General features: G+C 59.8%; 1 protein-coding gene across 1 annotated transcript in view; it reads left to right on the top strand.

Annotated features, from left to right (window-relative positions):
- CACNA1I (calcium voltage-gated channel subunit alpha1 I) overlaps positions 1-26,116 on the top strand; it is a 106,732-nt gene extending 80,616 nt beyond the window's left edge. Inside the window, exons 15-36 of the mRNA XM_061124040.1 lie at positions 517-719; positions 1,362-1,829; positions 2,162-2,262; positions 2,959-3,082; positions 3,345-3,413; positions 3,899-4,083; positions 4,526-4,652; positions 6,238-6,363; positions 7,705-7,794; positions 9,309-9,501; positions 10,080-10,231; positions 11,510-11,619; positions 12,211-12,344; positions 13,115-13,185; positions 16,484-16,562; positions 17,285-17,406; positions 17,858-18,202; positions 18,462-18,608; positions 19,597-19,719; positions 21,673-21,838; positions 23,372-23,568; positions 24,795-26,116. Coding sequence (XP_060980023.1) covers positions 517-719; positions 1,362-1,829; positions 2,162-2,262; positions 2,959-3,082; positions 3,345-3,413; positions 3,899-4,083; positions 4,526-4,652; positions 6,238-6,363; positions 7,705-7,794; positions 9,309-9,501; positions 10,080-10,231; positions 11,510-11,619; positions 12,211-12,344; positions 13,115-13,185; positions 16,484-16,562; positions 17,285-17,406; positions 17,858-18,202; positions 18,462-18,608; positions 19,597-19,719; positions 21,673-21,838; positions 23,372-23,568; positions 24,795-25,466 — 4,004 coding nt within the window. The 3' untranslated portion in view covers positions 25,467-26,116. The remainder of the gene's footprint in view (positions 1-516; positions 720-1,361; positions 1,830-2,161; positions 2,263-2,958; positions 3,083-3,344; positions 3,414-3,898; positions 4,084-4,525; positions 4,653-6,237; positions 6,364-7,704; positions 7,795-9,308; positions 9,502-10,079; positions 10,232-11,509; positions 11,620-12,210; positions 12,345-13,114; positions 13,186-16,483; positions 16,563-17,284; positions 17,407-17,857; positions 18,203-18,461; positions 18,609-19,596; positions 19,720-21,672; positions 21,839-23,371; positions 23,569-24,794) is intronic.
- Positions 26,117-26,373: the final 257 nt, after the last annotated feature.

Genomic DNA, 26,373 nt, shown 5'->3' with positions numbered 1-26,373 from the left:
GTTTATAATAGACAGAAACGCTGAATCTCAAAAAGGTCAGTGACAGTCATGGCTCTCCTGAATTCTAGGCATGCAGCCCACCCTCACCCCTCCACACAGCTGGCCTGTTAGGAAGAGTTTGGGCCTCAGGATGCCTGGGTTCTGTTGAGTACTTCTGGGCAGCTGGGAAGAAACCTCCCCAGCCCATGCTGTGTCCTTCTCAGCAACTAGGCTAGACAGGCTCTGCCTTCTTCCTGCAATGAGTACAGGAGTGAGGCTCCCATGTTGGGTGAAGCCCAGAGCTGGCATCTAAACATGGAAGGCAAGGGCTTCACTCATCCAGATGTAAAGCTGAGAGCCTTGGAGATAGGCATAGGGGAGGCATGTGTAATGGGTTCTGACCAGGAGGACTTCCTGGTGGAGGAGGTCCCTCCAGAAAAACTCTTCTTTTCTGTTACTGTCCATGTCTGTTTCTTCGTCTCACGGCTTCTTTTGCTCTTGTCTGCCCCTCCTTCTGTCTCTATCTGAACCCTCCAGATCCCAAGCTCTGCCCAATCCCCATGACCCCCAATGGGCACCTGGACCCCAATCTCCCACTGGGTGGACATCTGGGCCCCACTGGGGCTGCAGCATCTGCTCCCCGCCTCTCACTGCAGCCAGACCCTGTGCTAATGGCCCTGGGCTCCCGCAAGAGCAGTGTCATGTCACTGGGGAGGGTGAGCTACGACCAGCGCTCCCTGGTGAGTCCTTGTGGGGTGCTCTGGATGGCTGCTTCCTGCCGGGTGTGTGCAGAGTGACCCAGAGAAGATGTGTCTGCCAGTCTGGTGCCAGCCTCAGACTGGTACCTAGGTTTAGGACACCAGACTGCCCAGCCAGAACCAGGCAGGGACAATGTCATTTCATTCCTGGGTGCCCAGGGAACAAGGAATGAATGAACAAGTGCCAGTGGGTCTGGTGTAGAGTTGGGTTTTTGTCTTAGCAGCAATGTGCAGGGTAAAGAGTTGGGCCTTGGGGTTGGGGAGACCTGAGCTTCAGTCTGGCCTCTGCCACCACCAAGCTTTGTAACCATGGCCAAGTTACAACGCTTCTCTAAGCCTCCAGTTTCCTTTCCTGTAAAATGGGCAGATGTCCTAACTTGCTGTACCTTTCTCACTGAGAAGTGAAGTGGCAGGAGGGACAGAACCACGGGGTGGAGGAGACCAAATGTCCCAAGATGAGGATGGAATGAGAGGCAGAGCAGGACAGGTCTCCTGGGGTCTAGCCCATTCTGTCCCCCAGTGGCCAGGTGGGTGGCTCCCTTTGGGCCTCAGCGGGAGGTTGCCTTCAGTCACAGCCGTCACTGTGTGTGATGACGTTGACCAGAGCCCCGGCCTTCCTCCCAGTCCAGCTCTCGGAGCTCCTACTACGGGCCGTGGGGCCGCAGCGGGGCCTGGGCCAGCCGTCGCTCCAGCTGGAACAGCCTCAAGCACAAGCCACCGTCGGCGGAGCATGAATCCCTGCTCTCCGCTGAGCGTGGCGGCACCCGGGGCTGCGAGGGTGCTCGGGAGGAGGGCCCGCTGCGGGCCGCGCCCCTGCACGCCCCGCACGCCCACCACGCGCATCATGGTCCCCACCCGGCGCATCGTCACCGCCACCACCGCCGGACTCTGTCCCTCGACACCAGAGACTCAGTGGACTTGGCCGAGCTGGTGCCCGCCGTGGGCACCCACTCCCGGGCAGCCTGGAGGGTGGCAGGCCCGGCCCCTGGGCACGAGGACTGCAATGGCAGGATGCCCAGCATCGCCAAGGACGTCTTTACCAAGATGGATGACCGCCGGGATCGCGGGGAGGACGAGGAGGAGATCGACTACGTGAGTGCGCGGGGCTCTGGAGAGCCGGCATAGAAGAGCCAGGGGCCGAGGGGCGGGGCTTGAATGGGGCCCCGCCTAAATGGGCATGGCCATGGGAGAGGACTTCAGGTGCGTGAGCAGGGGGCGGGGCCTGGACTGCCCACCTCTGAGCTGGGCCTGCCCCTGGCACAGAAGCCCTCCTGGCCTACCCTGGGTGGGGCGAGGATTCTGGTCTTGCTAGGAGAGTTCAGAGGTCATCCAGTGGCCAAACTCTGCTGGATGGCCAGGATGGGTGGAGGTGAGCAGCTCTGGGCAGTGCTGACCTGCCTGACCCCGTGGCCCTCTCTTGCCAGACTCTGTGCTTCCGAGTCCGCAAGATGATTGACGTCTACAAGCCTGACTGGTGTGAAGTCCGTGAGGACTGGTCCGTCTACCTTTTCTCCCCCGAGAACAGGTGGGCAGGGCCAGGCTTGGGGTGCGGTTAGTGTAGGGGGTTGACGTGTCTGGGAGGAAGAGACTTCTGCCAAGCCAAGCAGGATCATTGCGGGGGCATCCCTTGTACCTCAGAGCCTGCAGGGGAGGAAGGGGTTCGGGTGGGGGCTTTTCTGAGCATCTTCTCTACCCTAAGCCATTCCTGGGCTCCAGGTTGGATAAATCTTCTGAGAACCTGGGGTGCTTCCCTCTGGAGCGGGCATCAAAGGGCTTCCTGGAGAAGGTGGCCTTTGTGCTGGGCTCTGGAAGCAGACAACATTCTGCAGATGAAGAAGGAGGTGTGAGAGGGTGGAGGCCGGTCCAGGTGGAGAGAGTAGCCTGAGGAAAGGCCTGGGGGCAGGAGCTGAGGGTATCTGGCCATGTGTGCCCATATGGCTGAGGACAAGACTCAGGGACATGGGCTGGTGTTTGGAAAGCTTTGAGTGTTGAAGCTAGGTGGGCGCCCTTCATCCTGGGGTGCTAGGCGCTTGCAGTGTGGTCAGCGAAGGTGGCATCCTGAGAAGATGTGAAATCGCCACCTGTGGTGTGTCCAGAAGAGAAGGGTCAGCTTCCTCCAGGCCACCCTGGTCCCCATGTGTGCCTGGGCCTTCTGCCTTCCTTCCGGCCAGGGTAAGGGACAAACCAACACTCACGTGGCCCCCCTGCCCGCCCTGCCCAGGTTCCGGGTCCTGTGTCAGACCGTCATCGCCCACAAGCTCTTCGACTATGTCGTCCTGGCCTTCATCTTCCTCAACTGCATCACCATCGCCCTGGAGCGGCCCCAGATTGAGGCCGGCAGCACCGTGAGTGGCTGGGGCCTTCAGGCGGTGCAGGGGACAAGGCAGAGGGACAGGCTGCCAGGGCCTGCTGTGGGATGGCATGGGGTTGGAGAGCTCTACGAGGCCGGATGCCACAAAGGGAGGTGTGGCTGGGAGCTGGCCTCTGGAGAGGGGGCCGTTGCCATGGACTGTGAAGTGGCAGCCTCTCCTGGGTGCCCCTTGGCTGAAGGCAGAGGCCGGCAGTTCTGGGAGCTCCTGGACCCACGGCCTCTCCTGGCTCTTTCAGGAACGCATCTTCCTTACTGTGTCCAACTACATCTTCACAGCTATCTTCGTGGGCGAGATGACCCTGAAGGTACCTGACTTCACCTGGGACCTCTCCTTCCCCCTGTCCGGGCCCCAGGCTCTGGTCCAGCCTCCGTCAGCTGGTCACCCACTTGCCCCTCAGCAGCATTCCACAGGGGGCGTTGGAGGCCCATCCCCACTTGGTGCCAGCCACTGGGTTGGGCTCCTGGGGCGGTGGAAGGAGGAGGGGGGCGAGGTTAGCTTCATGTCTGCCAGGCGGGCGCTCATAATGCATTTCCAGTGTCATGGAGGTACCTGCTGGAGGCGTGGGGGCACAGGAGTGGGTTCTGTCTAGGATGCTTCCGGGAGTGCTTGGCTTCCAGTGGGGGTTAGTAGATGTGCGGGGAGAAGGGAACTGGGCAGTCGTGGGCCTATGCTTCAGGGAGTGGCTCCTTGGGTAAGGGGACACCTATAACCTGCCTTCGGAGGGGTGGCAGTGGACACCCATCTGCTCCCCAGGCACCTACCTGACCCCGCCCATCGCCCCGCCCTCAGGTGGTCTCGCTGGGCCTGTACTTCGGGGAGCAGGCCTATCTGCGCAGCAGCTGGAACGTACTAGACGGCTTCCTCGTCTTTGTGTCAATCATTGACATTGTGGTGTCCGTGGCCTCGGCCGGGGGAGCCAAGATCCTGGGCGTCCTCCGGGTCTTGCGGCTCCTGCGCACCCTACGACCCCTGCGGTGAGGACCCCACCCCCGTGGATGGGGAATCCCTGCACTGCCCGAGGGATCTCTCATGGTCTAAATGGACCCCTCACTGTCCCGCTCCCGACCCACGCGGTCCTCTGTAGCATGTGCCGGGCACCATTTGAACCCCGGGCTGTGGGCCCTGCTCCTGGGGCGGGGCCTGCAGCAGGTGCTGGAAGGTGGGGGCTGAAGGTGGCCCCCAGGGCTGCTACCCACTCTCTGTGTGTCCTTGGGGGGGGGGCTCACTGCCATCTCTGGGCCTCTAGTATCTAGAGGAGGGTGCAGTATGTATCCCAAGGGATTGGGGTAAAAGCGCTGCATCTTGCTGTGCATATAATCTGTGGCCTGGGGGCCTCTGCTCTGACTCTGGCCTAGTAGGGGCTGTCCCGGGTCTGGCTGATGGCTCATGGTATCCTTGGCTCCTCCCTGCCTGCAGTGTCATCAGCCGGGCACCTGGCCTGAAGCTGGTGGTGGAGACACTCATCTCCTCCCTAAAGCCCATCGGGAACATTGTCCTCATCTGCTGCGCCTTCTTCATCATCTTTGGCATCCTGGGGGTGCAGGTGAGGGGGCTGGCCCGGCAGTAGGCTGGGCTCTGTAGTTGAGGAAGAGGCTCCACGCTCCTGCCCAGCTCTCGGGACCTTGTGCCAGATGCCCTGGTGGAGAAGCCGTGGTCCCTGCCAGCAGGGAGCTCCCATTCCAGGCAGGGAGGCAGACAGGGCCCAAAGGGCTGAGTGCAGAGCAGGCGGGGTAAATGGGATCACAGGGGGCCAAGGGAGGCAGGAACACGGGGCTGGGCCGGGGACAATGGGGAAGGAGGTGGCCTTTTCACCGGGCCTTGAAAGACAAGTGGTTTGGGCAGGTCACAGTGGGGGCAATGTATGTCAGGGGCAGATGGACACATGGGGAGATGGGGACAAGCAGAGCACTGGTGGAGAGAGTCCTGGAGCTACGACTGTCATGGGGAGGTGAGCTGGACCAAGGCGGGTGAGACCTGGAAGGGCAGCTTGGCTTCACTGGGGTGGGCACCATGGAGAACCTCTGACCCAGGCAAGGCCCTGAGCTGATTCAGATTTTGGTTTAGCCTAGTCTGGGAATAGGATAGGGCTTCCCTCATAGCTCAGTTGGTAAAGAATCCGCCTGCCATGCAGGAGACCTCAGTTTGATTCCTGGGTCAGGAAGATCTGCTGGAGAAGGGATAGGCTACCCACTCCCGTATTCTTGGGCTTCCCTTGTGGCTCAGCTGGTAAAGAATTCACCTGCAATGCGGGAGACCTGAGTTCAATCCCTGGGTGGGGAAGATTCTCTGGAGAATGGAAAGGCTACCCACTCCAGTATTCTGGCCTGGAGAATTCCATGGACTATATAGTCCATGGGGTCACAAAGAGTCAGACATGACTGAGCGACTTTCACTTTCAGGGCTGGACAGGGAGGAGGGGGTGCAGACCGTAGACTGTACGTCAGGGAGTGGCCAGAAGACCTGGGTCTTCTGTGGTCCGAGCTGCCACTGAGACCCTGTTTCTTGAGGGTCCGGGCCCTGTCCTGAGGCCCCAGGCTCCCCACTGGCCCTGAGTTCGGGGCTGTAGCTTTGGAGGGGCCCTGTGCACAGGTGTCCTTTGGGGTCCCTGAGAGATCACAGCGTGGCTTCCTGGGCAGGAAGGGCTTCGTGCAGACAGTGGATCTGCCCCTTCCAGGCAGTTGACATGGAGAGGGCTTGGGTCCCTAAGAGGGTCCCTTTGCTTCTTTCTGTCTCTCCCTTGGAGATGTACAGGCAGTTTCTTGTGTGGAGTCCCTGCCCGAATCCCCAGTGTGCATACTGGGGTCTGATCTCTGGGGTCTGTGGAAGAGCTGGGAATCAGACCAGGCTGTGAACTTTGGCTCTGCCACTTCCTGAACCTGAAATGACTTTGGGAAATTAACCTGACATCACTGGGTCTCAGTTTTCTCACCTGTGAGATGAGATGAGCGTGGCCCTGCCTCATGCCGGAGGACTTGGAGAGCGGGTGGGGTGGAGTGGGTTGGCTCAGACATGCACAGTGTCCCTGGAGGGGCAGGTCCCTCTTCTGATTTGCACCCCAATTGCACCCCACCCCCCCCGCCCCCGGAGCACTGGCAAGATGGTCACTAGCCCTGTGTCCCTACCCCCAGCTCTTCAAGGGCAAGTTCTACCACTGTCTGGGTGTAGACACCCGCAACATCACCAACCGCTCCGACTGCGTGGCTGCCAACTACCGCTGGGTCCATCATAAGTACAACTTCGACAATCTGGGCCAGGTGAGCACCCCCTCCTGCTCTTGACCTGACCCACCCCACATGGGTGGGGGTGACAGCTCTTCAGTGCCAACAGGACTACAGACCAGGCTCCAGTCCTCCCCTGCCAGGGCTTCTGCTTTTCAAGCCTTGATTTTATTTTCTGTAGAATGGGTAGGGGTAGAACTCCCTTCACAGGTAGTCTGAGGCTTGGGGACCCTGAATACAGAGTGTCTGGCAGGTGCTTGGCATTTAGTAAGTGCTTTAGTGGACACTGGCTCCTGGTCCCCTTCCCGCACCCAGCCCTTTTCCATTCTGGAAAATCTGCTTAATGGCAGGCTGATGACCTTAGACTCCTGAGTAGGTCCCCACAGAACCATGTGGGAGGTTCCAGCATGGCCTGGAACCTTAGATCCCTTCCTGGACCTCTTAGCAGCTGTGTGCCCTCAGGCCAGCTCTGCCCTTCTCTGTGCTTCAGTGTCTTCATCTGTAAATGCGAGCAGTGATAGCAGGTCTGTGATTCCAAGGTCCCCAGGCTCTCTGCACTTCAGGCCTCTGTGATCTAAGGGCTCATGGGGACATTTGCCCCTAGAGCTGTAAGGACTTCATGTGCCTCTCTGGTAGAGAGGGCCCCCCTTTTGTCCCCTGTCCTGCTCCTGGGCCTGAGCCCTTTTCAGGCAGCCCTCAGCACCATTCTCTCTGGGAAGCGAAGAGGAAGGGTCTGAGGCCTGGATGGATAGGATGGAGGGGCCAGCACAAGGCAGGAGACCTCTCCCGTGGACGCTTTGTCCTGCTGTCCATATAGAAGCCTTGGCTGGCTATCTCCTGGGGATCACCTCTGTTTCTAATATCATTAGTGATGGTAAATACTGCCATTTACGGACAGAGAAGCTGGGGCCCAGAGACATGAAGGAACCTGCCCCAAGTCACACAGCCAGTAAGTGGCAGACCTTGGGCTGGTCCTGACTTCTCTCGAGAGCTCCTGTTTCAGGCGCTAGAGGCAGGGCCCCTCAGGAAGTTTCCAGTTTTAAAGTCTCCGCTGATCCTCCCAGCCATTGTGGCAGGCAGGCCCTGAAGGGTTAGCGCCATTCTGTGGGTGAGGGGAAAACATGTCATGAATTTTTTTGCCCGGTTAATGTCAGAGCTGAGACTGGAGCCCAGGACTCCCAGTCCAGTGCTTGTTCTCCTGCAGCAGTTCTGTGGGACACAGGGCAGGCACACGGCGTGTCCTCAGCAAAGGTCTGTCGGCCGAGGACACAGCTCTGCCCTGGACTCGGGGAAGGCCTCTCTGTCCCTTCGAGGGGGCAGATGCGGCCTGAGCTGCCCATGCCACCTCCCTGTCCCCCTTCCTCCCATGTCTTCCAGGCCCTCATGTCCCTCTTTGTGCTGGCCTCCAAGGACGGCTGGGTGAACATTATGTACAATGGACTGGACGCTGTCGCGGTGGACCAGCAGGTGGGCACGGCCGGGCCGGGTCTGTCCAGGCAGCAGGGGAGGGATATGGTGTCTTTGGGGCCCCCGGGGTCTGAAGCGGGTGTCTCCCACTGTCAGCCATACCTGCCCCTCCCTGTCCTGGCCGGCACCCTCCCCGTTAGGGCTGGGCTCTGGCTGGTGTAAGTCTGTGCTCCGTTTGCTTCTGCAAGTCTGCTCTCTGCAGGGAGAGCGCTGTGAGCCAGCTTTGCCTGGAAGGCTGCAGAGCCTGTGGGTGGAGAAGCGAGAGTAAGAGGAGGACTGGGGACAGGCCAGCTGCAAGGACAGCAGGTGCACGCCTGGGCGGGCCAGTGACAGGCTCAGAGAGTCATGAGGCCAGGGCCGGGGGTAGGAGGTGGAAGGAGAGTGGCAGGAGGCAGGTGGAGGAGGTAAACAGGGCAGGAAGGGCAGGAAGGCCTAGGTGCACAGCTGGGGCTGGAGTGGAGGGCAGTGGGCATCAGTGAAGGGGTAACAGTGAAGAGGTAATCAGTGAACTTGTGGGAGCCTCCTGGGGCTGCCGGGTGAGGATGGATTTGGGAGTGGGAGTGTGGAAGGGGCCAGAGAGGAGGCTGGGTCTGAGCCCTCACCCCCAAGATCCCTCTGAGAGCAGGGGTCCCCTCAGGGGCTAGGCGGGGGCCTTAGGCAAGACACATGGCTGATCAGGGTCAGCAGAGTCCTGGATATGGAAGTCATCAGGAGAAGGAGCAGGGAGATGCTCAAGGTCATGACAGGACCCACTCAGTGAGGGCATCGGAACTGGAGATGCCCCTAGGCCTGTAGGCCGCCTCGGGCTCTTGGCCTCACCCTGGACGGCTCTGGAGTGGTCATAGAGATGGAGTTTGGGGATGTGGAGGAATGAGAACACATGATGACATCACCTTCCATTTCTCTGTCTGTACACTCTTCCTGCCTGCCACCCCCACTAACACACACATGGACACACACAGATACACACACACACCATCAGGGCTGTGATCATTCCTCTGCTGGCTGCTTTGTTTCCTGGTTTGTTTCTAGATGAATGAATAAATGAATGAATGGTTGGATGAATAAATGGATGATGAGCACATGGATGAATAACTGGATAGATGGGTAAACAGATGAATGAATGGATGGATGAGTAAATGGGTAAATGAGTGGATGATGGATGGGTAAATGGATGAATAAGTGGATGGATGGGTAAATGGATGAATGAGTGGATGATGGATGGGTAAATGGATGAATGAGTGGATGAATGGATAGGTCAGTGGGTGGATGAATAGATGGTGGGTAGGGGAAGAAGACAGATGGCAGGGAAGGGGGCACTGTCTTTGCTGAGCACCATCCTTGTACCAGGCAGGGTGGGCACTTCCTACCTTCACCTCCTGCAAATCTCCCAGTTGCCCGGGAGGCTGCTCCTGGTGCCCCCCCTGCATGGAGGCTCGGCGAGGGAGGGCACCCCTTGCAGTGGGCCCCGGGGTGCCCGGCCAGCCTCCCTCAGCCCCGTCTGGTCCCCGCAGCCCGTGCCCAACCACAACCCCTGGATGCTGCTCTACTTCATCTCCTTCCTGCTCATCGTCAGCTTCTTCGTGCTCAACATGTTCGTGGGCGTCGTGGTGGAGAACTTTCACAAGTGCCGGCAGCACCAGGAGGCCGAGGAGGCGCGGCGGCGTGAGGAGAAGCGGCTGCGGCGGCTGGAAAAGAAGCGCCGGAGTGAGTGGGTGACCTGCGGGGGAGGGGGATGGCCCTCTGGCCCAGGGCTCCTCTGTCCACTGCTCTGTGGAGGCCTGGGCCTGACCGCAGCCACTGGGCCTCTGGACCCAGAGGGAACGGAGGTCTCTGTGCCCCTGACCTCGCCCTTCCCCCGCGGCTGCCTGACCTGACCTCTGTCATCAGTGTCCATCCAGAGTCTGATGGTGACCCCACTGCCCGCCTGAATGAGGCCTTGCAGCTCAGTCCAGGCAGAGGGCAGAGACAGAGCTCAGATGCCCAGCCCTGAGCCGTGGGACCCCTATCCTGCCCCCAGCAGACCCAGAGCCCCTGAATGGGCACATTTGGGGTGGATGAGGACAGTCAGGGTCCCTCTTTGCCACCCTGCCTCACGTCCTAACCCCTTTTCCTCGAGGTGCCCTGGCTGGGTGGGGTGGACCTAGCTGACTCCCAGGGCCTGGGGTGGACCCGATCTCTCCCCCTCGCCTCCTCCCTCTGCTCCACCCCTCCCTCCATGTGCTCTGCGCCCACCTCTGCCCCAACCCTCCATGGTCTGTACCCCCCACCCTGCACCCCTGCAGAGGCCCAGCGGCTGCCCTACTATGCCACCTACTGTCCCACGAGGCTGCTCATCCACTCCATGTGCACCAGCCACTACCTGGACATCTTCATCACCTTCATCATCTGCCTCAACGTGGTCACCATGTCCCTGGAGCACTACAACCAGCCCACGGTAAGCCCCGGCCTGGCCCCTGGCCCGAGGTCACATGGCGGGGTCGAGTCCTCAGCGGGACCCCACCCCAGGGATGGGCGGGCCAGGGTCTGAGTAGGTCCTACACGGGGTCCTCTGCTTAAGAAGCTCAGGGCCTGGTAGGATGGATGAGTAATGAGAGGGAGAGGTCACTCCTTTCCAGGGAAAGGTCCTGGTGAGTGGGGTGGGATGGGGTGGGAGTGGGGTGGGGGGTGACGTTCAGTTCCAGCCTTGAACATGGGTGACAACAGCTGTGCTGTGTTCACCGAGACTCTTTGCAGGGCACACTACAGATATTAACTCTCTAATCCTCGCAGCAGCCTTCATGTGTGTGTGTGTGGCGGGCTTTCTCCAGATTTTGTAGATAAAGAAACCGAGGCTCAGAGACATAAAATACACTGCCCAAGTCATTCAGCCAGTGAGTGAGGCGGGACTGGAACTTTGGTTTGCCACCTGGCTCCACTACCACTGGGCATCTGGAGCCTGGCAGAGGGGCAGGGCCACTGAGGGCAAACACTGGGGCAGGAGAGGTGACCGGTTCCCAGCTAGTTGCAGGCAGCGTTCACGAGGGACATGAGGGGTGTGTTATGTAGGGGCGAGTCTCTGAGAAGACTTACTGGAGTGGGGGAAGAGGGGAGAGCAGAGCCTCCAGGCGAGGAATCGGTATGTTTTTTTAAATGGTAGGAATGAGATACAATGAGTGCAGGCAAAAGGAAGGCAACCATCGATGGAATGCAGCAGTAATGGTAGAACTTCTAAATTAACATGAAGAAATGGAATAAGTTCATATTAACCAAGTATTTATTCTGTCTTGTCTTGGACTATTACCTCATTTAATTTTGATAGCAACTTTCTGAGGTGGGTGCTATTATCATCCCCAGTTCGTAGACTGGAAAACTAAGTCCTGGAGAAGTCAAGTGACTTGCCAAGGCTACAAACAAGGAATAAGTACTGAGTCTGAATTCACATCGATTAATAAGTGGTCTGGTTCTTAACCGCTGCCTTAACCATTACCCCATACTGCCTCCACTGAGTGGTAACTGGACCAGACCAGCAGAAATAAGGAAAAGGAAACAGCAATCTAAAATGAATAGTGCACTTTAAGTAAGGTGGGAAGAGTAAAAGCAGATATGTAAACCATTGCACTAAGTGTGAATGAAGGAAATTCTCCCCTTACAAGGCAGAGATTTTTCTGACTGGAGTAAAGGTGGCGGACGGGTCATGGGGCCTGGATCATGCTTCTCTTTGCTGCTCCTGCAGTCTCTGGAGACAGCCCTCAAGTACTGCAACTACATGTTCACCACTGTCTTTGTGCTGGAGGCTGTGCTGAAGCTGGTGGCGTTTGGTCTGAGACGCTTCTTCAAGGACCGGTGAGCAAAACTGGAATGGGCTGAGGCAGCGCAGAGTGCAATGCAGGAGGGGGAAGCAGTCCTGACCCCAGGGGAAACTCGGAGCAGCTGGAGGAGGGGAACCAGTGGAATCTGAGGACGGATGGCCACTGACCCCAGGTGCTGCCTTCAGCCCTGACGGGTGCAGGGCATTCTGCCGAACCCCTCTCGTGGGTCCTCCGTAGCCCGCAGGTAGAGCAGGGCACACCTCATGCAAGTCCTTCTTTTCAGAGGGAACAGGTGGAGCTCAGAGAGGTTGATGGACTAGCCCAAGGCCACACAGAGGGAGCAGCTGGCTCAAGATTCAGCCCTAGGAGTCAGAACCCATTCCTCCTCAGATGTTCCTTTAGCCTGGTCAGCCTCTTGCTTGAGGGATAGAGGCTGTGGTGGGGTTGGGGGTAGGGGGCAGCGAGGGAGCTGGAACCCCTGGGATCTGAAGGGGCTATTAGGGATCCTTGAGGGCCGCGGCAGGAGGGTGGAGGGCTGGGAAACTCCTCCCAGCTGGAGTGTATCTAAACTCAAGTGCCTCTCACCCTGTATCTCACTCCCGCCCTCCTCTGCCTGGCCGCACAGGTGGAACCAGCTGGACCTGGCCATCGTGCTGCTGTCGGTCATGGGCATCACGCTGGAGGAGATTGAGATCAACGCAGCGCTGCCCATCAACCCCACCATCATCCGGATCATGCGGGTCCTGCGCATCGCCCGGGGTGAGGGTCGGGTGGGGCAGGATGGGCCGCCTGCTGAGCAGGGGGAATAGGAGCCCATCCCTGACACACACTCAACGCCCCCATGCTGTGTGCCCACACGTGCCCTCGTCCTGACAGCTCTGTACTGCACCCTGGCATGCCCCCTCCATGAACAACCCTGCCCAGCGTGGCCCATTCTCAGGTTGGGTACCCAGTGGCGCCAAGAAGACACTGGGTCCTCACCAGCCTTTCTCCAGCTCTGGCTGGGATACCCTGTCCTTGAAATCCTCTTTCTTCTCCCAGAAGCCTCCCTTTCACCCCAAGGCTGTCCTTATACTTGTTTCAAGAAACCTCCTGCCTCTGGGCTCACCCTTCTATCTGCCCCGCCCTTGCCCCCAGATTCCGAGGTGGTGAGGGGTCTGGTGGAGAAACTCAGCAGTCACCCTGGGGCCTCTCCAGCCAGAGAGGAAGGGAGAGACCCAAGGGCACTCACACGCTGGTCATTGTGGCCTCATCATGGTGAATTAGGTGCTCACTCACACACTTGATATCCCTCTGGTCCCTTGTGCCCGCCTTCCTTCTCTTGGGCTTTTTTACACCGACACCCACCCGGGCGAACATGTTTTTGTGCACTACCCCACCCCGCATTCATCTGCACCCAAGGGATTGCAGTGCGGCATCTCATTCACGGCCCTGCACTTTCTCACTCTACTGCATTCACACGCACACACTTGCACAGGCCTGTTCCCGCTGGTCTGGGCTGAGTGGGCCGGGTTGGGTGTTGCCCGCAGTGCTGAAGCTTCTGAAGATGGCCACGGGAATGCGGGCCCTGCTGGACACCGTGGTGCAAGCTCTACCCCAGGTAAGAGCCGCCCCCCCCCCCCCCCCCAACCTGGCCGTCTTCGGTGCCACGCTGGGCCCGCTGGGGGCCCGCTGTGGGGGCATGGGCTGTGACTTCCCTTCTCTTCAGATCTGCCGGGAGCCAAGGCAGAGTCCTGCCTCCAGAGAAGCAATTCTGAGCTCCTGGGTGTGAGAGATGGGCGGGGTCCCATCTACTTCCTTCCTTTCTTGGTGGAGCACTTGTTCCCTCTCCTTCCCCCTCCCCCACTGCCTGCTCTGTACCCAGCCCTTGGGCTGGCCACTGAGGACCTGGGTTCTGCCCCCAGGAGTCTAGGGGGATGACAGAGGCCTCAGGGCAGTGTGGGGAGAGGCCCGCACCTGGGGGAATCAGAGAAGGCATATGGCACTTTGAGCTTGACCTTGTAGGGCGGCTTGGTAAGAGATGGTGATGTGGATAGAGAGGTGACAGGTATGACATTCTAGGAGGGGATAGCATGAGACCCTGACCTGGGGGTGGGGACCCTGGGAAGTTAGGAAAGTGCCCCCCGCCATTGGTGAGGGGCAGGGAGATAGGGTCAGAGCCACAGAGGGTGCATCTTCCGTCCTCCTGGGAACTCTGCAGTCCCAGGCTCCTCCTCCCCTGCTGTCCCAGCTACTGATGGGTCCTCTTCTCCCTCCCCTCAGTGCGGCCTCACCTTTCTCTGAGGAGAGCCTCATATACATTCATTTATTCACTATGACTCATCTAGTCTTAAGGAACTTTAGGTATCTTAAGGTAAAAGGCACGGATACAGCATGCCAAAGATGAGGATGAAAGAGTAACAGCCCAGGGAACGTGAAAGCAAATTCTCTCAGGCACCTGGGCTGAGGATATTGAGTTCCGTTCCGGAGTGAGCTTCCTGGCAGCCTCGTTGCAAAGGGAAAGTGACACAGCAGACAGCAGATCTGGATGGAAAGCAAGGGCTTTCATTCAGAGAGCTGTGGTCTTTCTTAACTTAAATCCCTTGGGAGGAATTTGTCACATGGGAGATATGGGTGAGTTCTGGGCAGATAGTAAATGGGTTGGAGACCAGACTCAAGCCTCCCTGAAAGTCAAAGTGTTAGTCACTCAGTCATGTCCGACTCTTTGCGACCCCATGGATTATAGCCCACCAGGCTCCTGTGTCCATGGAATTCTCCAGGCAAGAATACTGGAGTGGGTAGTCATTCCCTTCTCCAGGGGATCCTTCTGACCCAGGGATCAAATTCGGGTCTTCTGTATTGCAGGCAGATTCTGAGCCACCAGGGAACCTGTGGTCAAAGCCTAGTGCCCTGTGAGAGCCTGGGGATGAGGTGCCTTTATTTTTCTTGCCTGTGAAATCAGGGCGGGGGGTGGTGGTGGTAGCAGTTTTTATCTCAAAGGGTTGTTGTGAGGTTTAAATAGTTAAAGCTTGTAAAGCACTGGATCATAAGAAGCACCATGGAAGAGTCTGCTAAGGACAGGAATGGGGGTGGCAAGTGTGTGCTCCCAGCCTGCCTGGCCTCCTGGCCCTTTCCTCTCTCCCTTTCCCCTCGTTCTGACCCCTGGGCATCCTAACCCTACGTTGGCATAGGGCACATGGAGATGCCTAGGAGGTCCCAGCTTCAAGTAGGAGACATGTGACAGTAATTACAACTACTTTAAGAGATGTGTGTGCCTGGAACCATGTGGTATTGGGGTGAGGGGCTTACCCCTCAAAATCTATTCGCTGATCCTAGACATTTCCTTGGTTCTTTGTAAAGTGACATGAAAAGGAAACCTCACCCCTTCCTTCCAGGCTTTGTCTCAGGCACACAGAGAGAGGAAACATCAGGGAAGGCTTCTCAGAGGAGGTGACCCCTGATCCAGGTGTTGAGGGGTGGGGAGTAGGCATTTTCTAGGCAAAGGCAGAGAGAAGGTCTTCCTGGCAGAGAAAACAGAATATGCAAATGGGGTCTGTTCTCTGTGTGGCTGTAGTCTGGAGTTGGGAGATCAGTCTGGGAGGGGTCCACAGGCCTGGACCCCAGCAGCTGGGGCCTCACACCTGGCCTCAGAGGTGCTCAGTGAGAGCTTGTCTCTTTAATAAACCGGCATCATTTAATCAGACACTGTTGGTGTGATTGTGGCGCAGCTTAGAAGGAAACTCTTGCCTGGAGTAGAGAAACATTAGGAGCCCGTGATTAACATGGTTTACTTTTCAGCAATTAACAGGAACATCCTCAGATTCCATTCATGCAGGTCTTCTGAGGGTTCTCAGAGACACTTCTTTTCTAGGGCAAGAACATGTTGGAGCCTTATCTTACCCATAACATGAGTTAAAGGTGGTCTCTGGCCTATAGATAGACTTGAAATAGGTTTGGAATCTGATGTTTTTATCTCACCGGAGCTGAGGGAGCGGGGTGGCTGGGTTTGCAGGAGGCTTCTGGGGGGGCCAGTCTTGCATGATTCCTGTGTTTGTGCCTCTCTGGGGCCAGGGCTCGTGCTGGCGCGAGGAAGCAGATCTGAATTACTCCAGCCATGTCCCTGCTCTCCAGGACTTCCCAGACTGGCAGAGACAGTGACAGGGACACATCAGTTACACTCACGCTGTAAGACTGCAATCCCCATCTGTCTGAAGGAATCCAGGCAGGCTTCATGAAGGAGGTAGCATTATTGATGTAACTTCCTTTTCTCCCTGTCTCCGTTCATCCGTGGGATGGTACTGACCACACATAGATGTAAGAGCTGTGTGCAGAGAACCTGGGACCAGCCTGCTAGGCTTGACCCCAGTCCTACCACTACTAGCGATGTGGTCCTCGGCAAGGACTTCACCTCTCAGGACATCTGTTTCATCACCTGAAGAATGGGGGTAAAAGAGAGTCCATAGATCACTGTGTGCAGCCATGACTAAGGAATGCTTGAAATCAGACCGCTCATAGGAAGGGCCAGTCACTTCGGTCGTGCCTGACTCTTTGCAACCTCATGGACTGTAGCTCTCCAGGCTCCTCTATCCATGGGATTCTCCAGGCAAGAGTACTGGAGTGTGCTGCCTTCTCCTAACCAGGGGAACTTCCTGACCCAGAGATCGAACCCACGTCTCCTGTGGTTCCTGCATTGCAGGCGGATTCTTTACCACTGAGCCACAGGGGCCGCCAGTAAGGGCTTCACGCGTGTTATGTTATTGTCTGGTGCCCTGTGCTGGACCCAGCCGGCCCTCCAGGAGGTGGGACGGGGGTGGCAGACACGGACGCAGAGCCTGCCCTGACCCTCGGGCTGGCCCCGTGCCTAGAGCCTGCAGCGCCCCCTCCCTGGACCTGCCCAGCCCCACCTGCTGTCCCCACAGGTGGGCAACCTGGGCCTCCTCTTCATGCTGCTCTTCTTCATCTACGCCGCCCTGGGAGTGGAGCTCTTCGGGAAGCTGGGTGCGTGATGCTGATGCTGATGCTGAAGCCGGCCTGGGGGGTGGGCTATGGAGCAGGTCTGGTAGTGGAGGGAGCGTCCCGGCAGGGTGGGGAGGCCTGAGACACCCTCCCCCAAACAGACTGTCTTGCCACGGTCTCTGTGATGGGGAAATGTTCCCACAGCGAGCCTTTGGGGGCTGGATGGGTGACCCTCAGCCATCCACACCCTCCTCCCAGTGTGAATAGAGGCTTTGGAGAGATGCTCGCCTGGGTCCGTGGGTACTCCCATACCTGTGCAGTGGACCCCCCATTTGGAGCCCCCCCCCCAGCTGTCTGACCTCTCAGGGATGCCCCTTCCAGTCCCACCTGCCAGTGTCCATCCCCAGTCAGTGCCATCCCAGTAGGCAGAGTGGACAGGGCACAGACTGAGGGCAACGCAGCCCACATTCAGGCAGCCCTGCCCAGGGCCGGGTTCAGAAAGCTGGCTCCCCTGGGCATGAGCCCTTACCTACCTACCTTAGCCCAGCTTCTCTCTCAGAAATTGATACCTGGAGCCAGGCTCACCTGAGCTTGAGTCTCCACCTGCGTGCCACCTCCCTGAGCCTCAGTTTCTCCATCTGTGGGCTGGGCACAGCCCACACGCGCCTCTGAGGTTGTCTGAGATGAGGCTGAGAGGCAGCAGCGTGGGGCAGGCCCTGCAGGGGACTCTGCAGCAGGCCAGGTTGACCACACTCTCCTTCCAGTCTGCAACGACGAGAACCCTTGTGAGGGCATGAGCCGGCACGCCACCTTCGAGAACTTCGGCATGGCCTTCCTCACGCTCTTCCAGGTCTCCACCGGCGACAACTGGAACGGGATCATGAAGGTACATGTGGGTGGGCAGGGGAGGGAGAGTCAGGCTGGGTTCTGCCTGCCCAGCGGCCCGTCGCACACGGGAGGGTGTGCAGGGCACAGAGACGCAGGGGGACTTGCCCACGGCCCTGGGGCACAGTGAGGTGTACGTGAGGCCAGAGCGGGTTTTCTGTCTGCCCTGAATGCTGCTCTGGGATCAGGGCTGAGATTCCAGGGGACAGGACTCTGCCTGGGGCCAGAGCGGGGCTGGGGGCCTGAGGCCAGGGACTCGAGGCACCACTGCTCCGGGTGCCGGGCCCTCGGCTTGGGCTTCACTGCCCATCACCCAGCACAGGTTCCCTGGCTCTGGCCTGCAGTTCAGCCTGGGCTGGGTGGAGAGGGGTCTCATGAGGACAGAGATGAGGCCTGTGTCCCAGAGCCCCAGCCTCACCGGCTGCCTCCCTGCCCGCCTGTCCCCGGTGCAGGACACGCTGCGGGACTGCACCCACGATGAGCGCAGCTGCCTGAGCAGCCTGCAGTTCGTGTCGCCGCTGTACTTCGTCAGCTTCGTGCTCACGGCCCAGTTCGTGCTCATCAACGTGGTGGTGGCCGTGCTTATGAAGCACCTGGACGACAGCAACAAGGAGGCCCAGGAGGACGCCGAGATGGATGCCGAGCTGGAGCTGGAGATGGCCCACGGCCTGGGCCCCAGCCCGCGGCCACCCGCCGGCTCCCCGGGGATGCCCGAGCCCGCCCACGGGCCAGGAGGGGCAGGCAGCGAAGGTGACCCCGAGGGCCGCCTGCGCCGAAGCTGCTACTCGCCAGCCCAGGTGGGCGGGGCCCGGAGAGGGCAGTGGGGTCCCCGAGGGCTGGGTAGGCAGCTGGGCTTGGCGGTGGGGAGGGCTCGGGCAGAGAGCTCGGTCGTTCCGGGCCCAACTCGCTCAGCTCCATTTCAGGGGCGACCCTGTGATGTGGGGTCGGGCCCAGGCCATGGGCGGAGAACCAGGAAGGCAGCCCGTGCCCGCCCACCCGGCCATCCCGAGCCGGCCGATAATCCCACCTGTCCCCACCCCGTCCCCGTCCGCCTAGGAGAACCTGTGGCTGGACAGCGTCTCTTTAATCATCAAGGACTCCTTGGAGGGGGAGCTGACCATCATCGACAACCTGTCCGGGTCCATCTTCCACCACTACTCCTCGCCGGCCGGCTGCGAGAAGTGTCACCACGACAAACAGGAGGTAACGGCAGTGCCCCCAAGGGAGCTGGGGCCTCGGGGTTGGGGGTGGCACCGGTCCTGGTGGAGGGCCAGCCCGAGGGACGAGCCGCTCTGGCTGGAGGCCCGCCAGGGCCTACTTGATTAAGGGGGGTCCAGAGGGCCGTGGTGGACGGGCCTCCCCCGTGAGCCCAGCCTGGCCTGTTCCTCTGCTCCGTGCAGGCCTGTGGTGTGGCCTCAGGAGCTGCGAGGCCCCGCTCTGGGCCTGTACACAGCAGGTGCTCAGAAAGGGCGGCTGCCCACCGTGGTGGTGAGCTGCAGGCACCGGCAGGAAGCCCAGGCGTCACCTCTGGGGCAGTGTGCCTTTTCTGTGACATCAAGGGGTCACCCAGGGCCATCGTCCCGGAGCTCAAGGCCTGAGCACCCTGGAGCCTCTTCCCGGGGCCCCTGCCCTGGTTCCAGGGCTCAGCCCCACCTTCCCAGGTGGGCTTTCCCTGATGGGCACTGCAGGGCATCCGTGGCCTTGGGCCCGTCTTGTGCAGGCTGAGGCTGGCCTGTCCCTTCTCCCCAGCCATGTGGGGCCCTGAGCATCTCCCTAGGACTGTCCAGCCCCCAGTGATCCCCTTCAGCCTGAGGTGACTTCAGACTCCCCAAAGTCCTAGGGGCTCACAAGCACCCCCAGCCCGTAAGGGCAGCCTGCACAGGGCCACAGATGAGTCAGACCCAGCAGCCTTGAAGGGCACTTGGTCTGGGGGCAAGCGGATCAGCTTTGGTTCACAGCCCTGGGCAGCTCACCTGCCCGCTGGCCCAGCCCAGGCCTGGCGCTCTGCAGGCTGTGACCTCCTCGGGTCGTCTCCCACCCCCCAGCCCAGGCTGGGTCCCTGCACAGGATGGACGTGCCATCTGTGCTCAGATCTCTGCCCTCGCTGACCGCTGCCCTGTGTCTCTCTGGAGGACCAGCCTGCCCCACCGCAGCCCCAGGGGTGACCCGAGGTGGCCTCCTCTCCCTGCAGGTGCAGCTGGCCGAGACGGAGGCCTTCTCCCTGAACTCAGACAGGTCCTCGTCCATCCTGCTTGGCGATGACCTGAGTCTGGAGGACCCCGCAGCCTGCCCCGTCGGCCCCAGGGACGGCAAGGTGAGCATCCAATGGGCTCCCGGGCAGGTGGATCTGAACTTGCAGCCTGGCCTCTGCCTGCCGTGCTGGGCCACTGCCCCTTTCTGGAGCACCATTTAAGTGGCACCCGCTGCATGCTGGGCCCTCATCTTGTGTTGGTCAGATGAGGGCTGGAGACGGAGAGGTGGAGTGATTTACCTGAAGTCACACAGCAACAAGCCAGGGCTCTAATCATAGCATCCAAGTGGCCCTGCCACTCACTGTAGTTTTGGATGTTTTTGCTCCATTTAATGGGAGTTGTCCCTGGTGGGCAAACTTTCCAGGGGGACTGGGGGAGGCTGAAGTCTGAGCAGGTGCAGGCACCTACTGTGTGCCATTCTATCTGCACTCAGTATGTCTGTCTTCCAGCTGTGTGTGTTAAGGGTGATGTGACTCCAATCCACAGGCCAGGGCATGAGAGCTCTGAGCGGTGAGGTGGTTTGTCCTGTCGCACAGCTGGGCATGGTCCCCAACCTCTGCCCTCGAGGTGGTCAGTCTGAGGGAGGCTAGGAGGGCTGGAAGGGCTGCTCTGTTGATCCTGCAGGCTCAGGGAGGGGAGGTCTGCCACCAGGCTTGTGACCTCCAGGCCGAGTTTTTTTGTTTTTTTTTTTTTTTAAGCATTTATTTCTTTATTTGATTTCCCTGGTGACTCAGATGGTAAAGAGTCTGCCTGTAATGCGGGAGACCCAGGTTCAATCCCTGGGTTGGGATGATCCCCTGGAGAAGGAAATGGCAACCCACTCCAATATTCTTGCCTGGAGAATTCCATGGACGGAGGAGCCTGGTGGGCTACAGTCCAGGGGGTTGCAAGGAGCCGGACACTTGGGTCTTAGTTGTGGCATTCAGGATCTTCACTGCATCGTGTGTGGTCTTTTGTTGCGGCACACGGACTCTAGTTGTGGTGTGTGGTCCCAGTAGTTGCATCAGAGGACTTAATTGCTTCAAGGCATTCTAGTCGTGCTTGCCCAGGCTGGGAGAGGTGCGAGAGCCCCTGGCCTGAGGTTGATACGCAGTGGGCATCCCCTAAGAGAGTCTCTGTCCCCCTGACCCCTGGTGCAGCCTGGATTTGCACCACTGCCTCCCAGAGGCAGTGTCCAGTCCCCCCCAGTGCCCCCCACTTCCATCAACTCCAGGAAGGCGAGGATGGGGGGAGTGGATCTTCCCGGCCCCTTCTGTCACCTTTGTGACAGCTGACAGCCCCTCCCCCCACCGCCCCCAGCCCCTTCCTGGATCTCCTGTACCCCTGCACTGTTTTCCCACACAGGATGTTGGGATGCACAGTTTCTAAGGTCTGGTGGGTGTTAGGTGGGTGCTGTTTTATTAGGACTCAAAGAATAGTTCATAGGGGGCTCATCTACCTTGGAGGGGGCATTGAGGCAGCTTTTGAGGCGCATACTGTTCAGAGGTCACCTTGGGCTGCAGGGTTGAAGAAGGGCAGGGCTTAGGGAGTGATAGGAAGGAGAGCTGGTTGCCAGAAGGAGCAGTTCCTCTCTCATTTATGGATGTGGAAACTGTGGCTCAGCCACGGGAAGGGACCTGCCCAGGGTCACGCTCACAAGGAGTCTTTGAAGCTCCTTGGTCCGTCTTCTGGTGCCTTCACCAGCCTAGGCTTGGCCTTTTTACTGGCCAGGGTCTGTGCCAGGCACTTGGCTACAGAGACAAGGAAGACCTTCAGGAGTCTCAGGGTCACAAGGGGAGTGAGTGGGGAAATTGCTACTGGGGACATCAGAGAGGGCTTCCTGGAGGTGGGGCCCTTTCACCTCTAGGAAGTTTTGGAAGATGATGATCGCTGGCCAGGTGGAGGAGGTGAGGAGAAGGCCATCTCAGGCAGTGAGAGCAGTGAAGCAAAGGGCTGAAGAGCAGGGGCATGAAGGCAGCCGTGGTGGGCTGTTGCCCCTCCACCATCCTGCCCCTTCCACCCCCCTTTCTCTGTAGGGTGAGCCTGACCCACCTGAGCCCATGCCAGTAGGGGACCTGGGCGAATGCTTCTTCCCCTTACCCAACACGGCCGTCTCGTCGGGTCCGGAGAGCTTCCTGTGTGAGATGGAGGCCATCCCGTTCAACCCCGTCCGGTCCTGGCTGAAACACGAGAGCACCCAAGGTGAGGGTGGGCGCCCCGCCAGCTCCCATGGCCCTGATCTTGGGTTTTGGCTTTGGAGGGAGCTGGCTGAGGTTTCTCCTTAGTAATTTTGCCTAGACTATTACATCGAGTCCAGAAAGAACCAGATGGTTAATTGACAATAAAAGATAGGAATCTCAGGCCTGATAGAACAATGACAAAAGACCAGTAGCCAAATAATACAGAGAGATGAGATCATAATTATACCAAAAATCTGGGCTAATGGATGATTCACGCTGAGTGTCCTAGGAGCTGTGGTGAAAAAGGAAACAGGTTGGCACACACAGCTCTCATCAAGCAGAAGGCAAGCTGCCTAATTATTGAAGTGTTTTTCTAGAGCTGAATTTGAGAGATGTTTATCCCACAAGATCATCACACAAGGTGATACTGAACAGCAGAGAGGCTGTGGTCCTCAATAGCTCTTTCGTACAAAGCCCTACTTTCAGTGTCTTCTGTGCACTTTGAGCTTGTGGCTGGGCTCTGGGCGCAAGAACAGAGGACTCAATTGGCTGGTCCCTCACAGGTTCACCTTCACCTCCAGTCCCTCTGGAAGGTGATGGGATCTGGCTTCATAGCACTGGCTGGGGAAGGAGGGGCAGAAAGATGAACTTATCAGAAGAGGGGCCCCGAGATCCTGAGCCCACCCCAAGTACTCTTCTGGGAGGAGCTTGGCCTTGAGCACCTTCCAGGAGCTAAAGGTGGAGTGACTCTTCTGAGGACCTTCCTAAAGCTGATAGCCTCTGGACTGGATATGATGGTTGAGGTGCCAAGACCCCAGACCTCCTGAATCAAAAATTAGGGCACAGGACTGAAGAGCCATTCTGATCAGACGAAGTCCTGTCATTTCTACCTAAGCTTTCATTAGCATTTTTCCTTAAAGAAGATGACACAGATGCGGAATCCCCCTTACCTGGGGACATTCAAGCTTCCATCCTCATCCTGGAAGGCACTGAGGGGACCATGGGCAGAAGGTGCTGCCCCCCGCCCGCAGAACTGCCCCTGTTTTCATTTCCACCTCACCTTCTCCTTGCCTCTCTCCATCCCCAAAACTCTGTCTGCTCTGCTGTCCAGCGTGGTGCCCACCTGTGTGCTGTCCTTGGGTGGGGGTCCCCCAGTCCTGGCCAGGCCCGGAGGGTGTCAGGAATGGGGAGTGTGTGTCTTAGTGAGCACTGCCGTTCATGGGGCTTGAGCTCCATAGCTGCTTCTTGCTCTTACAGCCATGTCTCCACTCCTCAGGGTGGGCAGCTGGTCCCCATTTAAAGAGGAAGGAAGCTAGAGGGCCTTGAGCCTGGGTCTGCTTGGCTCTAGAAATTGCCACTGCCCAGTGCCCGTCCTCCCAGGACTCACCGGCAGGCTCGGTGTTTCTTGCTCTCACGATGGACTCCGAGGCTCAGAAAGGGAGGCTTGCCCATGGAGTCACAGCCAATTTGTCAGGGGGGCCCTTCCTGCCAGCCTACCCTCAGGGGCCCGCCAGCCTGAGCCTGCTCCCCTGACCCTCTCCTCCCTCCCCAGCAGCGCCCCCGAGCCCCTTCTCCCCGGATGCCTCCAGCCCACTCCTGCCCATGCCGGCCGAGTTCTTCCACCCTGCCGTGGCCGCCAGCCAGGAAGGGCAGGAGAAGGGCACCGGGGCCGGGACCCTCCCCAAGATCGCCCTGCAGGGCTCCTGGGCCTCCCTGCGGTCGCCGAGCGTCAACTGCACCCTCCTTCGACAGGTACGGTCCCTCCCGGCTCTGAGAGCTCTCCTGTCAGGGGACATGCGAGGGGGATCTTGAAATCCAAGGTGAGGGAGGAGGGAACGGGGCCCAGCCAAAGGCACCAGGCAGGGTGGTGCCAAGGACACTTGGCAAAGTGGGGCGTAGTGCTGAGGCTGGAGGGAGGAGGTGGCACTAGAGGCTGATGAAGTGGACAGGGCGGGGTCCTAGGGCATCTGGGGACAGTAGAGTGTGGGGAGGGCCCAGATTGGGGGCCCTGGAGGAAGACCTGGGCTCTAGCTTGAGGGGACAGGGAGGAGGGGGCGTTGGGAGTCATTGCAGGGTGTGGGGTGGGGCACTGAGGGGGTTGGGGTGTGATTGCTAGGAATGGAGGTCTCGGTCTGCGTGGCCACCTGTATTGAATTGGCCAGGGCCACCACCTGGGCACCCCTCAGGGCCCAGAGCACAGGGCAGAAGGGTCTTCAGACCTGACGTCCCTGGTCTGGGGGTGGGGATGGGGGGGAGCGGGGATGCGGGGGAGCGGGAGCCGGGGAAGGGGACCAGGTCTCAGGGAGAGGCACAGTGCGGGAGGCATAGTCAGCCCAGGGCTCTTGCAATTACTTGTTCGCCCAGTGACTGTTGACCCCAGCTACCCTACAGCCAGCCTCAGGGTGAAAAATCCCTGCCTTCTAGGGGGTTTACCGTTTAGTGTGCTGCAGGGATGTGCCAGGAGAGATGATCAGAATAAATGCATGGAAAGTATAGTCTGTTTGGCAGTGATGTGGGCCAGGGAGAATGCTGCTGCGGGGGCGGGTGGGAGCTGGGAGGGAGGGGAGCTGGGGGCGGGGGTAGTGGGCTGCTGACAGTTCAGGTGGAGGGACTGGGAGGGCCGTGAGAGGTGACGCAGGTGTGTATCAGGGAAGAGCTTTCCAGGCAGAGGTGGGGGCGGGGGTGCGGGGTGGGGTGGGAGGAGCCAGGTGAGTAAGGGGGGAGGGAGGTCCCAGAGGGATGGGGTGGGGTCCAAGGGCTTTTCCTCCCAGTGAACTTGGATCCCCCTCTGCTGGGTGCCAGGGTCTGACTGGGGTCTGAGCAGGATGATGCTGGTGGCACCTTGAGGACCAGGCAGTGGGGTGGGGTGGGGCCGCGGAAGGAAAGCCGCGCCTGAGGGGTCGGAGGGGCTGGGAGGGTGCCCATCGCGGGAGGGGAACACCGGGCGGCGCCCCCATCCCCTGTGGCCCTCCCCTCAGGCCCCGGGGAGCGACACGTCGCTGGAGGTCAGCCGCAGCAGCTCGGCGGGCAGCCTGCAGACCACGCTGGAGGACAGCCTGACCCTGAGCGACAGCCCTCGGCGAGGGCTGGGGCCGCCCGCGTCCGGCCCGGGGCCCCGCGCCGGCCCGTCGCCCGCCGCGCGCCGCCGCCCGAGCCCGCGGGGCCGGGGCCCGTTCAGCCTGCGCGGGCTGCGGGCGCACCAGCGCAGCCACAGCAGCGGGGGCTCCACCAGCCCGGGCTGCACGCGGCACGACTCCATGGACCCCTCGGACGAGGAGGGCGCGGGCGGCCGGGCCGGCGGGGGCGGCGGGGGCGCGGGCAGCGAGCACTCGGAGACCCTCAGCAGCCTCTCGCTCACCTCCCTCTTCGGGCCGCCGCCCCCGCCGCCCGGCCTCCCGCCCGCGCGCCGCTTCAGCAGCGCCAGTAGCCTGGCCGCCGGCCCCGGCCGCCCCCGCGCCGTCGTCGCCGCCGCCCCCGGGCCCCGCGGCCTGGCCCGCAGCCCCTCCTGGGCTGCCGCCGATCGCTGCAAGGACCCGCCGCGCCCGGCCGAGCCGGCCGTCCCCCGGGGCCCCGAGGCGCCCGAGCCGCAGCCCCCGCCGCCGCCAGGGGAGCCGCCGTCCGCGGACGCCGCCAGCCAGGGGAGGAGATGAGGGCCGCCGCCCGCCCGCCCCGTCTCACCTTTCTTTACCTCAGGAGCCAGGGGCAGACAGCAATACTTCGTCCAGTCCGCGACCTGGACCTGGGCGCCGCGCCGGGGGGCCGCCGTCGGGGCGGGAGGAGCAGGGTTCCCCCGCGGTGGCCGAGGCTCAGAAGGGCCCAGCTGTGGTCCTGCCCGTGCGTATACGTGTATACATATGCATATACATAGAGAGAGACAGACATATATATTTATTTATTTTTTCTACTGAGAGCTTATGACTTCCAGAAAGTGCTAAAGTTGAGCATAGCCGGTGGGGGCCCACTCCGGGGGCACTGGCGGCTGGAATTTCTGGTGTCTCCCTCCCCGGTTGAGAGTGTCTTGGGAGAGGGCTCTCAGGCCTCCGAGGGTCCTCCCCACCCCGTGGCCGGGGAGACAGGCCCAGAAGAAGAGGTGGAATTCAGGGTGCATTTTTTTTTCCTTTAAAGAAGAAACGCTGCTAAGATCCCGCCCCTCCACATGTTGGGGTGTCTGTCTTGTTCCTGACCGTCTAGTTGTTGTGACAGTCCTTCATAGATGCCCCAGAGCACACAAACTCTCTTAGTCAACCAGTTAGATGTCTTTCTTTAGAAAAACCAGGGGTGAGTCCTGGTATTACTTTTAGGACAGGGGTGGGGGTGGAAGGTGGCTCCACGACTGGGCAGGGTTGGGGGGTGGCACTCTGCTTTAGGTGAGGTTCCAGGGGCTTTTGCCCCCCAGGAGCTGAGAGCAGCAGAGCTGCAGGAGGAAAAGGGATGGTGGAGGAATTAAGCAGATAAGACGTTTGGAGGTCAAGGGAACCCTTGTGGTCTGTGCTGGTCGGGCTGCCCCCCGGGGCTCCTGGGTTCTGACAATCAGTGGCCGGTTACTTATTGCCTTTT

The sequence above is a fragment of the Dama dama genome, chromosome 22 (genome assembly GCF_033118175.1).
Source record: "Dama dama isolate Ldn47 chromosome 22, ASM3311817v1, whole genome shotgun sequence".
NCBI lineage: Eukaryota > Metazoa > Chordata > Mammalia > Artiodactyla > Cervidae > Dama > Dama dama.
This window is presented reverse-complemented; position numbering and strand designations above follow the sequence as displayed.